The 18,659-nt window shown below is 37.4% G+C and overlaps 1 protein-coding gene across 1 annotated transcript; it reads right to left on the reverse strand.

Moving 5' to 3' along the window:
* Positions 1–857: 857 nt before the first annotated feature.
* On the reverse strand, positions 858–9,347 carry snrpa1 (small nuclear ribonucleoprotein polypeptide A'). Its single transcript, XM_065294306.2, has 9 exons — positions 9,137–9,347; positions 8,889–9,036; positions 8,084–8,162; positions 7,934–7,980; positions 7,742–7,844; positions 6,326–6,405; positions 5,925–5,997; positions 3,633–3,726; positions 858–1,126 (listed from the first exon to the last, which is right to left on the reverse strand). The coding sequence occupies exons 1-9, from the start codon at positions 9,216–9,218 to the stop codon at positions 981–983; spliced, it is 852 nt and encodes a 283-aa protein (XP_065150378.1). The 5' UTR covers positions 9,219–9,347; the 3' UTR covers positions 858–980.
* Between the last annotated feature and the right edge of the window lie 9,312 nt (positions 9,348–18,659).

Consider the following 18,659-nt stretch of genomic DNA (forward strand, 5'->3'; position numbering starts at 1 on the left):
TTTTTACCAGTAAGACATCATTCACACATAAGTATCAAAATACCGGTAAACTCGGAGAGAAAGCGGAAGTTACCTGTGGCGCGCGGCCGCGAGCTCCGTGTCGTATTTGTACACAATGGTGGGTTATGACTTAACATCGTCGGTCCGTATTTTGGTGTTTTCACACTGTGGCAAACGATGGCGAAGTTGCTTGTGACCAAACAACATTGCGTTAGGCGGCGTCAAACGGAACCTGTGTTTGCACATTAGGCTTCACAGAGGGTGTGCTAAGGACGTCGGCAATTTGGCAAATATATGGTAAGCCGTTTTAAACAACTTTGAAGAAATGTGGATGTTAACTTCAGTTGTGCTCGACTTTTAAGCAGCATGGGTGTGGAAACGAACGTAAACAGTGCGGTGGTAAACGGGTCATCTGTTTAAAAACTTTCTGATTGGCCCGATCTGTCAACGCGGTCTAACGTCGTCCGTTCTAAATGCCGGTAATCCTATATTTTTCGTTCACACATAGCGCTTACCGGTAAATTACTGGTAATCTTACAACCTGTCTTACTGGTAAATTGGGAGCACTGATTTACCGGAAAGGTTCTGTTCACACATGACATGTTAACTGCAAATTACCAGTAAATTACCAGTAAAGACTATATGTGTGAAAGGGACTAGTGTTACCACAATGGCTGGACATGATTTTCATAATTGTATTCACTGCGCGCCCCTGTGACAAGTTTGCACCGCTGTAAATAAAAGCAATAAGGCAACTTGAGGCACGCAATGCATTGATTTATGCATTTAAAGTTGAGTTTTTAATCAAATAGGATACTCTTGCTCAGTAATTTTGACCAGTTTCAAATATAACCACATTTTTCTTTAAAAAAAGTTTAATGTACTTTAATTTACAAAAAAATACAACAAAAAACAAGTACTGCGTCTCACATAGCGCAAAAAAAAAAACAAAAAAAAAAAACACTTAAACAACAAAAACACTATAATCCATTAACATTCATTTCTTCCTGCATGCCATCTCCATTTTCTCCCTCTCCTATGCCTTGCATATTACTATACATTGAGACTGATTCCTGCATTTCCTCTTGCATCATCTCCTCCTCTTCTTCTACCATAGTAGATGCTCCTGAAAAGGGAAACCACAGGAAATGAGCAGCAGACTTGATCATTTTCATTTTAAGCAGCAAAAGTTTAACCTCTTCTTGCTTTAATTTAATCTCTAGAATGCTCACTCTCGCAGCAAAATAAAAATAAATAAGAGAAAAGTCTCTCAGTGTCAAATTTATTGCCACCAAATACTGTCCTACCAATGCTGACACTTAAAATCGATGGTCACAATCGTTCAATGCGAAGATCATAAACCCAAGTCTAAAATGTGATTCCCACTGGGTTTTACCATTTTCTGTGTGTCAACAACTCATGATTAATAATGTTGAGCTCTGTTCTGAGGCTCATGTCAATAGCTCACATTAGTAAACATTTTAACAAGTTTGTACTTCATTTAATGTGTAATTTAATGTTAGGGCATACATCTCAACTTTGACATCACAGTTAATGTGATGTTGAGACTGGGATGTTTTCCAGCTGTCTTTTGCAATCATGAGTTGTTGAGGCACAAGGATAACAAAAAAATAAGGAAACAAACACATTTGAGGCTAGCGATGCGTCATTACTAGGGATGTCCCGAACTGTTATTCTAGATCAGTATCGGGCCGATCCGGGCCTTTTGGCTTGATCTGATATCAGATCAATGACCGACAACATGACTGATCCAATTCTGATACTGTGCGTTAGCTGTGGTTGTAACTGACAAGCTATTAAAGGACAAGTATTATAAAAGCAAATTACAAGGTTTCCCGCTGTACACAAAGCAGACATGTGCGCTTACCTTAGGTTAATGCCTGATAAAGTACTGTTTATAAAGTTAGGATTAGTTTTACATAAAAAGGTTTGGTAAAGAAATTTTTATTTATTAAAGTATTTGGACAGAACTAAAATCACTATGTCAGTAATCATTACGGACAATGTCAGTAAAGATTTACCTTTTGTAAAAAAAAAGTCAGGAGAAATTACCTCAGGTAATACTAATCCCGTGCAAATAGACCAGCAACAATATTACAGACGTCCTGTGGTAAAGTTACATTACTCCATCTATCCCATCCAAATAGATCTTAAGACTAAAAGAAAATGACATTGAGACTATTCTGAAGACACTTCCCTTCAGAGAGGCATTTATTTAACAGCTTTGTGTCAGTAAACGGCAATGCTGACATCGCAGGCATGCGCATCGAATTGCTGGGTCGAAGTTCTGGGTTTCAACTGGCTTGTTACTATAAGATGTTTGTCATGCAATATCCACTTCTGGCTGCATGATTGTAGTATTTTTTACTACATACTACAATAAATATGTGAAGAACCACCACCATAAGCGTTTGATATTTTGAGCTTTCGGTCCTGTTTTTTTTTTTATGGCAACTGTTTGAAAATTTTTGTCACTTTAAACCGGTTGGTGTGCTTCCACTAGACTCAGGGCACAACTGAAAGGTAGAGGTGACAAAATATATCTCTTATCTTGGTACTGAAATTTCATCGAAACCTAGGAAGAGAAGGTATTTAAATAAATTGCGGAAATTTGGTAGTCACGTTTGTACCGGTAGATTAAAGAACGTCCTGTCAGAACATCAGAACTGCAGGCATCATTCTAAAAACCATGGGTCCGAGTCTGAATATGACAAACGAATTCCAACTAAATGGCCCATTCCAACTAAAACAAGTAAATGTTCAGGATTTCATTTGAAAGAACTAAAAAAATTCTACTGTCTGTTAAAATTTCATGCAAATATCTGATAAAATGAGAACGTTACAAGCAAAAACATGTAAATAAGCAACATTTTCAGTCACACACCTCCCATTGATATCATATATAACTTTTCCTCTAATTTCTTATTTTTTAAAAATCATAACTTTCATAAATAACATAACTTTCTAAATCCTCAATGAATTTTTACAATCCAATATTTGTAAATGGAAATGTCTGCTCGGTCTAGTCATGTGATACATTTTGAGCTTTGGGGTTTTTGAAAATTTTGTCATCATATTACCTACACTACAACACAAGTTGTGTTAAAAACAGTGACAGGAGTAATGGTTACAAAGTAATTCCACTACTTTTAGCGGTAATAAACCTGTAACAAAGTTTTTTTTTTAAATCAAGTAACGCAGTTACAATTACTAAAATTTAAATGAGTTGGTTAATCGATTTACTCTATTAAAATTTTAGTAATTGTAACTGCGTTACTTGATAAAAAAAATACTTCGTTACATGTTTATTACTGCAAAAAGTAGTGGAATGACCAATAATGGAATTACTTTGTAACCATTACTCCTGTCACGGTTTTTAACACAACTTGTGTTGTCCTTTTCATTTATTTTAACATGAAATAACGCCTTAAATGGCATGACACACACAATGTGTTAAAAATTAACACATCATTTTTTGCAGCGTACAGTAAAACAGATTAGCTGAAATGAAACAGAAAAACCCTCATTTGCCGATTGCATGTGTATTGCTCTGACATATCCAAGTTTTAATTTAGTTGATGTTAATAACGGGAGTGTGGAGATCTCCTTACCTGATCTCATTTCTCGTCCTGGGATCTGTCCTGACTGGAGAAGTCCCTTTAAACGCTCCACTTCAGCAAGTGATGTGGCATTAGCAATAGCATTCTACAGATAAACAGTCATAACACAAGACATTACATCATATTATTAATCTTCAAGAAAAATGCATTATATAGTTGCATCTCATTTCACCATCTTAGAATTATATTTTAGGTGCATTTAAGGTCTTTGTAGATAAAACCTTATTGTTTTTTAAATAAAAAGTCAAATATAATGCAAAAACGTTGAAGTTCAATACCTCTAAACTGCTCAGAATTATAAGGTTATATCTACATTTTAAGGCTGCAATTTACAAAACGATAACCGTTAAAAATTACATTTGAAAAAAAAAATCAAATCATAGTCTAAAGCCCTATTCGGGCGGGATTAGTTTTACAGGGGGACCTCTGAGAAAATCCTGCTTCTCTGAGGTCCTTTGTGTTTTTAATCCCATCCGAATCGGCCATGTCTGTGTTTTTCTCTGACGACCTCCGTAAGAATTGCAGGGGTGCGTTTCCCAAACAAAGACGTAACTCGTTGCTGAACGACCATAGTATGATGCATCGTTGGAAAAAAGGAACTACCTTGTCACGACTGTTTCCCGAATGCATAGTAACTTTGTCGCACATTCGTCGTTTGAACGATGTTGGTTTAACAACATAGTTGATGATGTCACGTGGGAGGTGAAGTACTAATTAATCTGTGCAAATCGACTTAATGTCAGATTGTTGCTGTAAATAACATATATTGCATCGGAAGACCGATTTTGTTACCTTGATTTAGTTGTCTATTGTTTATTTTCAAGATATTTAATTCATGGGCAAGTTCCCGCTTACGTCACTCCTCCCAGGGATTCCCCAGGGTATTAAAGCTCGTAGATCTGCGCACATGCGCAGTTTTCAAATGCAGCGCTTTCATTCGGTTTACAAATTTAAAGACGTAAAATAAAATTGTAATATATTTAGAATGATGGATATTGACTGTACTAAATGATTTTGCTTATTTTGTTCAAAAGCATGATCAACGTAAGTCTACATATTATAATAACAAGGAACGATGCTTCTAACGACAGATCAAGAGCTGTCGTTCCAACGACACAAGTTAGCGATGAAGTTTGCGAATGTTCATTTGAACGATGGTTTCAGGAAACACCAAATCGTTGAAAGATGTTAGTAACGATGGAACTTACGATGTTAGTTGGCTAACAATGCTTTTGGGAAATGCACCCCAGAGCAATTTACCTACTGTTTTTCGCCAAACTCAGAGGTCCTCTGAGAAATTTAATTCCGTCCGGATGCAAATGTCTGTGTCTGCCCGCAATATCTTTTGATAACGCGGTTCATTTCATGTTTTGGCCAACGTGATCTGCCGTAACATCTTACTATCGTGCATATATTGTACTTCCTGAGTCCCATTCATTCAGATGGATGTTTTTTCCATTTGCCAAAATAAAATAATTAAATCAAGACGAGTTGAATATCAAACACTGTTTAGGCTGGCCACTGTAATAAAGGTAAATTCAACCTTATTTTGTTCAACTCCGGAATGGTAATGTTAATTAATAAAGATAATAAATTGTTATTAATCATTATTTCTTAATTTCTTTGAGTTTATTATAAGCAGCCAGTTATATAAAACACATAGGCTACTTTAATAGAATTTGTATAAGTTCTTTTGATTTGTTAAAATTAAATTAATAAATTACATGTCATGTAATAATTTTACATTTAAAGCAAATATCAAACATCACAAACACATGTATCCAGAGCACGTGATCTTCTGCAACACCCAAACGCATGAAACAGACACTCCCATCTCTGGAATAGCCTGAGAATTTGAATCCTGTCCGAATCGGTACATAAAATCACAGACGTTGTGGGGGACATGTTGAAACTCAAATGTCGTTTGGAAAACTAATCCCGTCCGAATAGTGCTTAATACTGTGACTTCAGCAAAAAACAACAAAACAGCATTCAATAAAAACACAAAAATGTGCTGTCACTTAGATTAATTACCCAATATTAATTTAAAGTTAAGATTTATCAACTCTTTAAAATTTAAAGATTTTCAAAGCAATACTTTTAAAAGTTATACTTACAGAAATCAAACTAAGAAAAAATGTAAGCAGATTTGATAAACATAACAAGTGCCGAAAGCATTTGGTTAATATCATCCTCATCGTCTAATTTTTGACGAAGGTGGCATTTAGCAACTTTTGTGTCTGAGCGTTGCGTCTAATATACACACACTTAACAATTGCAAACCTTGATGGCTTCAACATCTGCAGCAGAAGGTCCCATTTTCTTTTCAGCCTGTAGTCCAGCTCCTGGTGTGAACCTGAAATCAAACCAGGGTTTTAAATAACACCAAATATTCAGATTGCTTCCACAGCCTTTCAACCACTGTTCCCACAATCAGAGTGTAGTATCTTGAGTATCTTATCAATAATAATAAACTGATACAAGACAGAAATGCCCTGAGCCAGCTCCCCGAGAAACACTGTTGGGTTATGGTTGCTAAAGCTTTGCAAAGTTTTATGTGGAAAGTGAGGTTTTGGTGGCCAATTGTGCATCAATTTGAATTCATCAAGACGTTGCGTTTATAAACCACTTCCACAGTCCAGTCATCCGGGAGAGCTGTGCTTGATCAAGGAGTTTCATCTTACGTTTTGGTTCGCTTGGCAATATCCTTTGCAAGCTGAGCGCCTCGTTTGCCTTTGAACATTTTTTCAGCCTCCTGACGTTCCTATGATGATACAGCAGAAAGTTCAAGCAAACATTGACAAAACAATATGGCATGGACCATGGTACTGCTCCAGTCAGCAGTGATTGGTACAAAGAAACATAGAGCAATGCATTTTCTAGAAATAATCTGTCCAGCTTTATAAATGTTCAATTTAAGAACTCGGATGCAAAACCATCTGACATGTTTTCCTGTAAACGCACATTTTTTTAGCCTCAAATGTATACTGCCGACAAACTGGTATTTCTAAATGGTCTGAAGCCTGGATTTGAAATGAACGTATATGATTAATGCATAATACGTGCCAAGAGCATTCATTTAATAGCATCAATTTGTTTTATTTAAGATGGCATTTAGCAAGGGCTATGATGGTTGTCATGAACTCTGCGCCGCGGTGGTCAACCTGCATTATTGTGCATGTCATAAACTATGAAAAATATAAAGCTCAATCTCACCCAGCAAGATGTCTTCAAGTTTGTGTGAACACAAACAGCTAGCAGACTCGGAGTCAGCATGCTATTTGCAAGGGGATGCAACTGATATCAGTGATGAGGGGCACAAGATATTCTCACTTGGTCAAGGACAAATGCGGCAGAAAACATTATAACCCCTTGAACCGTGTGTTGTTTCATGGATGGAATTGCTACAATAAACATGCATATAGGTGCCAGGCAGTAAAACTTGTGTTGAGGCTATTAAGAAAATGTAGTGTAATTTGGCCGAAGGAGAAGCTAATTTAAAAGCAGCATACATTTAGCATACTGTGATACGCTTGTATCATCATGCTTAAAACAGAGAATTAGAATAACTGTAATGTGACGATTGGGTGCGGATATCTAAATCACATTTCGCCTCTAAAATCATGCAGAAAACACGCTGCTTACCACCTTTTCCAAGAGCTTGGGCGTTCCAGTGTGTCTACCGTAGCTATGTAACCCAAGCATTGCTTGACATTATGACGAGCACTGGCGGAAAAAGAAATCGACATCTATGAACATGCACATGTTAAGAAATTAATATCCGATCCTCGTCTGCATTTTTGTTTCTCAAAATATATATATTCATTATATATAAGCCTGTATGAATTAATGCGCGCACACACATTATATAACCACTGCAGTGAATTTGTGCATTTCCGTGGCGGTGGTAAAATACTGCTACCGTCACAGCCCTATGTTTAGTGGAATTTGCATCTGAGCTCCTCAATTGCTTTATTGACAAAGACCAAACAAAATATTCCAAAAACACACTATTTAGGTAGCAAAAAATAAATAAAGAAAGAAAGAAAACGCACAAGGTACAAAAAGAGAACCAATTAAAAATCATGGTACAATCATACCTTCAGTTTAACCTTCTGGAAGTCCAGAACACGGATCTGTGGAAGTTTGTTGATGACATATAATCTGTAATGTTTCTTGTTGGTAACGGGATTTCTGAGCAAACTACAAGACAGAAAAAAAAAGATTTCAAATTTTCTGAGGTTAATACGCAGCACATTTGAAAAATGTAAAAGACAGCTAATGCGGGAGACCTGAGCAGGGTCAAGGTTTTCACTGTAGCAAGAGGATCCAAATCACCCTGTTGAAGACCAAACGCACAATTTAACAGATTTCAATGACACATAACTTGAGAGCTCAAATATTTGTTAACGTTTATACAAATGACTTTTCGCAAAACTCACCAGTTCCTGAATATTGTTGCTTGTGAGAATCAACTCCCTCAGATCTGGTAAAGAGACCTCCAAGTTTTCTCCAATTCGACTGCAATACATGTGGGAAATATGTCTTTAGTGATAATGGGGCGGTTTCCCGGACAGGGTTTAGTTTAATCCAAGACTAGGCCTTAGTTATATTAGGACATTTAAATAGTTTTTACAAACATAAAAACTTATAAAAAACAATACTAGTGTGCATCTTGAGACAAAACAATGGCACTGATATATGTTTAGATATGTCACTGCAAGGTGTTTTTAAATTAAGGCAGCTCAAGTGCATTTAGTCTGGGACTAGGATAAGCCCTGTATGGGAAACCACGCCAATATGTGTTTGAATGTACTATGCTTTTTCTGATTCCTTGAGTCAAGGCAAGGAAATGTGAAAACATTGCTTATCTACCATGACCAAATTCACACAAAGCCTAACAAAAGCTATTAAACAAATTTTTAATATTTAAAATAATTATACTTTTTCAATAGCAATGTTATAATGTATTGGTCAAATGTATGCATTATTTTATCATTTATTCCCCCACCCCCCAAATTTTCTTATGATTATTACACAAATAGGATGTTAATAAAAACAACGCTAATACATAATCTATATGTAGTACCCCAGATCCTAAAATAAGTACGTCATATAATAGATCTCCACAAGGTGTACTGTTTGGGGGTCCTCCCCTCCACAAGTAGGGCGATAACTGGACTACAGCCATTAGTTGTTCATATCTCTTTTGTCAAAAATGTGTGTTCTTTATTGCTGTTTACTCACCAAATTCTGTTGTTGTTCATCATAAGTGTTTTGAGTCTCTTCAGCAGTGGAAATCCATCCAGTTTCCTAATCTCATTATCCGAGAAATCGATGGTATCAAACTGATCGAGTGTAGCTCCCAGATTCTCCACCACGGGTATTTTATAACCTTCAACGAAATTAAGTGTACAGTAAAACACATTGAATCAACCCGCCACAACCGAACGATGTGGTTTGTTTAGTCGACTGGGCCTTAAGCGTTTACTTACCGCGCAGATCTAACTCTCTGTCCCGCACAGGGTTCGTGTACTGAGCCGCCTGCTCGATTAATTCCGCGGTCAGTTTCACCATGTCGACAGTTGAGAAAAATAACAGTCAAAGAAACGATTCTGAAAATCCAATACGAAGTTTATTATCCTCTGCGATTCACACACGCTGCCGCCAACCGGAAGCGTCTGTTCTTTTTGCTCGAAACAAACGTGATGTGGACAGCTCTACTACGCCGTCAGGCGGACTGGAGGTAAGCGCGAGCTTCTATTTTCAGTTTCAGGAACAACGTTATATAACTAAACGATAATGAAATTAAAGTGAAATTAAAATAAATATACAGTGTCGATGAATAAATAGATTTAAGGGAGAAAATATCAATCACAGTATATTATACAAATACATATTAACAAAGCATACATTTCAATCAGAAGGGAGCAGCCTCCGGAGGTCGCCTTTGTGGGCTGAATACGTCATAAAGACTTCTTATTTCAGAATATTAACACTTATAATGTTGACTATTATTCTTAGTTAATCGTAAATTGTTGTTATATGCTGACGAATGTGAGGCTCCGTTAACTACATAGATGTGTATATATCTATGAGTTAACTAAGCCAGGCTTGATGACGTATGCAGCCTGCATATGCGACCTACAAAGGCTGCAGCCTTCCGATTGAGAAACGGCATTGTGTGATGACCTATTTTTTGTAGGCCAATCCGGAAGTTAGCGGAGATATTTTTTATATTATATTATAACCTAGAGTTTATCAATAGAGAGTCTCTTATATGTTATTTTTATGCCTATGAGGAACTTTCTTAAAATTAAAATAGCCAATTTAGTTTGCTTACCTTGCGAGACCACCAGAGGACAGTGCAGATCTATTTAGACGGAAAGAATGGCCGTTTCCCATTCTGAAGGCTGCAGCTTCTTAGGTCGCATTTCCAGGCTGCATATTTCATCAAGACACAAAGTGATTTTATGGGGTCTTTTGATAGCCATCATAATTAATATCAAATAAAATAGACATGACAACTTTTTGCACTGAACACTATTATTTCTTCCCTTTACATTTTGGAGATAAAACAGCTGAATGCTAACATTAATATGTTCCCCTTGAGTCTGTTTTTTTCTTTGACTGATAAACTCTACGGCTTTTGAAAATAAAATAAAACCCTGATAAAAGTCAGTAGACTGCAATGTACTGAAAATCAAACCATGACTGTGAGGCTGCTGCACGTCATGCTCTGTAAGGTATTTTGCTCTTAGATGCTTTGTCATATTTGTGGTATTACCACAGTGGCGTATTTTTTGTTGTTGTCAAATGTCACACGAGGCTTCATCATTATAACTGACTGCAACAATGCACTTAAACTTTTTTTAAAAACCTGGCTGCACTGACTGAAGGCGCATTCACACGGGGCGTCAGCATTGACACTTCCCATTCACTTTAAATGGGTGACGTCAAGCGTTGGCGAACTGAATTGTGGATCCGTCGGCGCCGCGTCAGTGCCGTTGCTCACGGCAGAAGTTGAAAATTTCTCAACTTTTCAAGCGGCAACGCTAGCGTCAGCCAATCATATCACCTTATGCAAATAACCTAGGCAGAGCCATCCAATTACGTTTATGAAAGACCAGAGCTTGTGTTGCGGCCACAGTGATTGGCTGTTCTTCACCCTTCAGACAAGCCTTCCGTTAAGCGTTAACGCTTACGCCCCGTGTGAATGTACGGTGAGTGTGCTGGTAGACTTAGTGAATGAACGCTGTAGTGATGAGCGAGTCACTCAAAACACTCGATCATTTAACCCGATCCCTAAAATGATTCGGGAACCATGGGTCCTTAGTGACCCTTAAAGGGGTCATATGATGAAAATGTTAGCATTGCCACTTTGTAGGTGTGAGCAAAAATAGGTCATTGAAATTTGGCTTTCATTATGATGTCATAAGGATATCTTATTAGAATAATACCGCCTCCTTAATCTGAACTCTCCAACCACTGCACTGCCGTTTAGTGCAGAGAGAAAGAAAGAGAAAGGAAGGACTTGACAGCACAATTGAGTTTGAATTACAACAAACCACCATCATTGTGATCAGTGGTTGCACTTCATCCGCTCATTTGCATTTTAAAAAACACACCCAAAACGACACATTTTTGCTCAAACCTACAAAGTGGCAATGCTAACATTTTCATCATATGACCCCTTTAACCCGAGTCAGTTGAGTCCTCCCATATTTTGCATAAAAAATGAGAAATCGTTTCAAACACAAAGCTCTTGAAATGTTTACAACAAAATTACAACAAATAACTCTACATAGGCTGCCATAAGTTCTATAACTGGCAGCACTTCATGTGGACTTTCAGTCTCGTGGCCTTAAATTGTGTGTGCTCGCTTAGTCTATGTGTTCGTAAGATGTCCCATCTGTCATTTTTACGCTTTGAAGTGTGCTCATCAGTGCCCCCTCTGCTCACTGCAGCAGGCTTTGTGCACTTTACCAACCCAGAAGTCCTTGCGAAAGAGCAATCAGACCAATCAGACAACGGAAGGGAGGAGTTCACACTGACGGGCAACTTCTCTTCCTATTTCCGGTGTGACGCTCGAGTCTGTCCCAAAACAGGACCCTGGCGCACCCATGTGGACTCGCATCAAGGGTCCCTAAAGTCTGCACTCTATGATGTCATCAAAGTGTTGACTCTGAGGAGGACCACAAGTCCGGAGTGTGCCATTTGGGACAGGGCCTTTATATCACTGTTCTTCCAATTGTTTCAGGTATTTTCATGATAATAAAGAATATTTTGAATGATTTTGTTTAACGAGTGTTGCTTTTTTAAATGCACGTTATAAACGACGCGACTCGTTATGATTTTAGATTGATAAGGACTTCCTACTGACCAAATGCCGTAGTACACGCACAAGCTGTGCATAAAACAAAGAATCGCAGCCTTGCGATTCAGAATTGATTTCAGACAGGCATTTTTAATGGGACACACGGTTGAATCGTTACATCCCTTCCTTTCATAGAAACTACCAGTAAACAATAAATACAATAATTGTTTAAAAACAACTAATATTATTATGTTGATAAAATATGGCGATTAGCTGATTTATTTATTCTGCTACTATATATTATTACAAAAATTCGATTACAGTACAGAATATATACAACAAAATCTGTTTAGTTAATGTATATAATAGTTTGTAATGTTTTTGAGCGTACTTTTTTATGTTTTAAATCCAAAAGCAAATCCTTTAAAAAGTAAGCAAATAATTTCATAAGTTAATGTCTCCACCTGCGTAAGAAGCGATGTAATAATATTTTCATAAAACGAAAACAATACTCAATACATGGAGTAGTTTAATATGTTTATTAGGGTTTGTTCAAATAACTAACAATGTGTTGAATGATACTGCTGATTGTGTCAGACCGCAAGAAGCTCACGAGACATGTCGCCAATCGCCATAAACAAGTCCATTAAAAATTGCAGTTTAAAAAACCCTCACACCAGAGGGACAGTTGTGATATTTTACACCAGCCCCTGAAAAGTTAAAAACACAAAGTCTTGGTAAAATCCATGTACAAAAACTTGACTGACTTTCCCATTGTAAAGATACTGGTATGTCTCTGCTTTTATATTTGCACATTGAAGACCTGGCACCTCTGATCAACAACACAAAATGATTGAATATATCATCATATATTAAGCCACTTCTTAATTTCATCCTCACACTGGTTCATGCATGGCAGGTGTAGTAAATATTAACTGCTTAAATCATGTTTTATGTTCAATGTGATGGAAGCTTCAGGCTTTAGTGTGCCTCTGTGCCTGATCAGCTTCACATTTTTTGTAATTTATAAATACGTAGGTCTATATCTGTGAAATACTGCATATTTTTTACCATGGGATTGTTTTAACTCCAGACTATTATGTATTCTTTTCAATTCACCCGTCCCGCGCAGTCGACTCGTCCCGCGCAGTTGACCCGCCCCATGCTTCCAACGCAGTCGACCCAGCCCCGCGCAGTCCGTGCCGTCGACCCAGCCTGCGCTGTTGGAGACTGAGCAGCCGAAGCCAGTGAGGTCTGCGTGGCCACTGCTGCACCCTCGCCCCACACCTCCTTGGACTGTATTGTCTAGATTATCTTGTGGACTTATGTGTGTCTGATTTAGTTTTGTATTTATATTGTTTTAAGCACCTTTTATTATTTTTCTTTCAGATGTGTTCATAGTCATTAGGGCTGGGACGGTTGTAATTACCACCGCCCCACCGCTGTTGTGGAGTCAACCGGCGGTCGGGAAGTGCGCCCCGCGGTGGTGTGCACCTCACAAATTATGAAAAATATAAAGTACAATCTCGCCCTGGGAGATGTCTTCAGGTTCGTGTTAACGCAAACAGCCAGCAGACGCGGAGTTAATGCGCTAATTTGCAAGGGAAGGCAACTGATATCAGTGATGACCCGCTGGCTTGGGGGCGGAACAATGAGGAAAGATATTGGCCGTTTCTCAATCCGAAGACTGTAGCTTCCGGTGGTCGAATTTGCAAGCTTCATACGTCATCAAGACTTATAACATTAACAACTAGATAGAAAAGTTTGAGAACAAACTTTATGTTGGCTTGACAAAGCCTGGCCTGAAAAGTTTAAAACATTTTTAAATGTTTTAAGTTTGACAATTTGACATTTGTAAACTTTTTAAAAGTTCATTTCAGTAGCAGGGTTTGCTAATACATTTGGCATAAGACCTGTTTTCAGTCTCTGTCTCTACTCTCACTTTTCCCACTGTTCACTAATTTTGGTCAATCTGGCACACATGCACCCATGATCTGCATCCACACATCAATCTATTAAAACCTTTATAGAAACTGCCAAGTTCAAAAACAACTAATATTATGCTGATAAAAATAAGCTTATTTAGCTTATTTATTTATTATTATTATTCTGCTATTATACATTACTACAGTTAAACAAAACGTTACTAAAAGTTAAACTATATTAGTCTATATTAGTCATGTTGTATTAGGCCTATGTTAAAGCTGTACATTTTTGCCACATGTACATTACTGTGAAAATCATTAGACTACTTCCTAAATAACTACAATAGGCCTATAACATTGACACCCATTTCTGAAAAAAAAATCTGTTACATTAGTACTTAGATTAAGGTCTACTGACAAATATATTCTTTGAGAAATGTAGTACATCAGGGAAACCAATTTAAAGTTATGAATAAAGTAAAACCAAAACAGCTGTCAGATAATCTATAAGAAACAACACAACAGATTTTCCAATTTGTTTATTTGTTTAAAAACAAAGGCGTGATCAGACTCCACAGATAAACATACCAAAGTACATCATTAATTCTAAATATGCTAACTGAAGATGTGATATGCATTGTTTCAAAATGCTTAAAGAAGTCACACAACATCTTGCAAGAATAAATGTTGTTAAGTATGAAAGAATTTGTTTATTAATGGGCAATTCTAAAAAAGTCCAGCATAAGCTGGTGAGCTGGTTTTAGTTGGTCTCCTAGCTTGGTTTTAGCTGGTATTGCTGGTGTAGCAAGCTGGTCTAGTTGTGTTTTGGTCACTTTTTAAGCTGGTCTAGCAGTGTTTCAGTCACTTTTAAGCTGGTCTTGCTATGTTTTGGTCACTTCTTAAGCTGGTCTAGCTGGACTTAGCTGGTCAGGGTGGAAGACCAGCTGACCCACCAGCTTGACCATTTTTTCCAGGCTGGGAGGATCAGCTAACCCCGGATTTCCACCGACTGCGGAACGGCTGCGGATCCGTTGCGGAACGGCGGCGGAGTCAATCGGTTTCCATTCAAGTCAATGTGTGTATTTCCACTGACTGCGCTCCGAATCCGTCACAGCTCCGGCCATCCGCAGCCCTCCGGCACAAATACGCAGAGCTTCTATTTTTGACGGATGCCGGACAGCTCCGCAGGGCGGAGCCATGACTTTATCGCGTGATCATACCTGAATTCACGAGAACTCGTGTTTTTTTATTAAATCTTTGCAATACAAACATTACAAACACACACAAATAAAGTCATTAATACAGAAACAACAAATAATAGACAGGAACAGAGCCAGGGGAGTTTCAAATAAATACATTAAAGATAAAGCATATATAAATGTTTTAGCAGCCTTCTTATTTTTTGAATTTTGGATGGATTTGATGTACTGCTCTGTCTATGCGAGATCTCGTGTTGTGATCTGGGCTGGTTTGTAAAAACGTCATAATTCAACGGCATAATGGGCAGAGACAGAACTAGGTATCGCGCGATCATCACGTGAATTTGCGAGACCTCGTCACTTCAGCACGCAGCCGCTCTGCAACAAAAACGGAACTGGTGGGTATTGGCGGACGGCAGAGTGCGGAGACGTAACGCAGCGGAGCTGATCTGCAGCTGCTCCGCAGTCGGTGGAAATCCGGGGTTACGCCTGTTTCACACATACTCCGTATGCAGTGCGTTTGCGGTGCGTAATTTTTCTTTCACACAGCATACGTATGCGGTCCGTCCGGTCCGTTGCAGATGCGGTGCGGTGCAGCAGTGCTGCGATCGTTTCGGCAGCGAGTCTATTTTTGCTGTACAGCACGCAAGCTGCACGCGCTGATTTAAAGTGATAGCGCATGTTTTGTAGTCAGAATGAACACGGATTTACACAAAAATGCAGTAATTTCACTCTAAATGGATGTAAATAAAGTTTTTCAGTAGTTTTTTCTGTAATCTTATTTGTTTAATCCCAGTATGAAGCAATTAAAGCAAAACACCACGAGTTCAAAAAATTATATATATAACATCTTCTTAAATATTCTACCGTATTTATATACATGCATATACATAAAGTATGCTATTAATTTTACCATTGTTTAATTATACTAACATAGTCTTTTAGTTTTTATTTGTAGTAAAACAACAGTAACCATATTGTCTCATCACAATATCCATAACCATGGATTTTTTTGTTAAACTAAGGTAATACAAATCATAATCAATCTGACAAAAACCGTTTTGTCAATAGTTAAAATTATGGTCAATTTTTCTAAGAAGAACTATACAAAATGATCTGTTTGAAAGACGGGGAAGCGCACCTGTCAATCAGCGTTATTATAACAGAGCGAGGCGAGAGACGAACGTGCTCAGTAACGGGAGTAATATGGAATAATGTGTGGATCTTGAATGATTGTAAGAATACATTTGCTTTAAATATAATGTTTGTCATATAACGTTATGGGAGATAATAATGTTTTTTTTCCAATTGTTATTTATCTTATTTAGACTTGTTGCAGTTATAACAGCGTGTTTGCGGTATTTACCTCAGAGTACTAATAATACAATTTGCATGTCACTCTTGCTTCCTTGTCTGTTTATTCATGTCATTATGCTGTTATTTTAATTATGTGAGAATATTTCTTGCCATATGAGACGTTCATTGCCGTTATATAAATACTCTCGTCTATGCAAATATAAAAATTGTAGGAAATGTCGCCTATAATGTAACCATGCCTGTCACCTATATTTTCTCTTCAAAAGTTATAATGCTAATTTATATTTATGATATATGTGGAGATAAATAGACCTTTGATCCACTCATGTGTCCTGACCACTACACTAGAGATTTTAAACATCATAACTAGTCTATCAAATAATATCTAAAGTATTGTTTTGTGAAAAAAAACACAGCAGGCTATTATATTGTTTATTGATGAGGCGCTTTTCAACAGAAAGTGTCAATCACATGATCATTTGATACGCAGAAGCAGCGGTTAGCAACGCACTGCAAACGGAGTATGTGTGAAAGCACAACGGATGCTTGACGGATCCCACCGCATACATACCGCAATACGCAACGCAAACGCACTGCATACGGAGTATGTGTGAAACAGGCGTTAGATCAGCTTCTGCCACCTTAAAGGCACTAGGGGGTGCTAGACATGTATTTTTCACGTCTAGCGCCCCTAGAGGCCACAAGCGACGCCACTGTCGCAAAGGAAAAGACAACCTTTTAGGTCACAAAGTTTGCGGTGTGCCTTTCAGCATGTCAAATTAATATAATTTCATGGGTTTTATTTTTTCAAACGCCAAAAGATCGCGTAGCTCACATTTACAAGCCAGTTGTAACGGTGGTCGCTTGGTTAAAGTTTTTCTAAAAATATTGCCTTAAAGGGGAATCGAACCTGGATCACCCGTGTTGTAAGCCTGTGACACTACCTTCGTGCCACAGTGTCACACAGTGTAAGCTTAGTAGCCTCCAGTAAAATGCACTGTAAAATAAATAGTGTTTGGGCGCTAGACAGGACTTATGTATGCAAGCAACATAACATTACTCACTAGTCCAAAAGCATGACGGCCAAGTCAGCGTCGGTCAGTGATTTGGACTGCAGTGTTTGTTATAAATCCATTGCATGTTTAGTCAAGACTAAACAGGAATTAAAAAACTTTAATGTGTTCTAAATCTTTTTACTTCACTTTCACGGCGCTCATCTTTCCTGGTCCGGACAGATTGCTTTACATCATATCTAAATGAAGAAGACGCATATCGATAGGCGCTTCAACCGCATGCGGAACAGCTCAGAGTGTTTTTATTAAAGGTTTAGTTGGTCCTCGATTGGTTTAGCAGTGTTTGATGCCATTGTAAATTATGGAAAAACCATACACCTGACCGGTGTAAATTTGAACATAAATTAATTACATTACATTACAGTGTAATGATCCACACCAAATATTAATATATTAATATATATTTACTGTTGATTCATATACAGCCAACCTACAGGAGAAAATTGAACTGCAATGGAATTTAGTGTTTTATTGAACTGAACAATTAATAACACACATTATGATCCACTGTATAAGCTATGTTCATTATAGGTTTTCATATTTAAAATTACTGTCACCTCTCTCCACACTCTCTCTCTCCCCGTGTGTATACAGAGATACACAAAGGTGACAGTAATTTTAAATATTATTATGAAAACCTATAATAATTAAAAATTAGCCATGCTTTTAGTTAAAACAACAACAACAAAACATGGTTACTGTAGAAAAACCATGGTAACCACAATAGTAAACCTTGGCTAGTGTAGTAAAACCATGGTTATGCTGATAATAATCAATACACAAAAAACATTGTTACTACAGTTTTACCACAATAAAGCGATGGTTAATTTTCGTAAGGGAGGTACAGTGGATCGTAATGTGTGTTATAAATCAATTCACGAAAACAGTAAATTCCATTACAGTTCAATTGTGTATGAATCAACAGTGAATATACATATATTTTAATCTTTGGTGCGGATCATTACATTGTTTATCTTATATTGTGTCAATTTACACGACACATATATTTACATATTTTTATTTAAAACAGATATAGGCTACAACTGATGTTTACAAAACAAAATAAATGGCAGCTCTTAAAACTGTCTTAAAACTGTTTCCAAACAATTTATTGGTCATCAAAATACAAACATTTACATTAAATAAATACAATTTTGTTAAATACAATTTTCCATATAATTTATAAT

Source organism: Paramisgurnus dabryanus, chromosome 2 (genome assembly GCF_030506205.2).
Source record: "Paramisgurnus dabryanus chromosome 2, PD_genome_1.1, whole genome shotgun sequence".
Classification (NCBI taxonomy): domain Eukaryota; kingdom Metazoa; phylum Chordata; class Actinopteri; order Cypriniformes; family Cobitidae; genus Paramisgurnus; species Paramisgurnus dabryanus.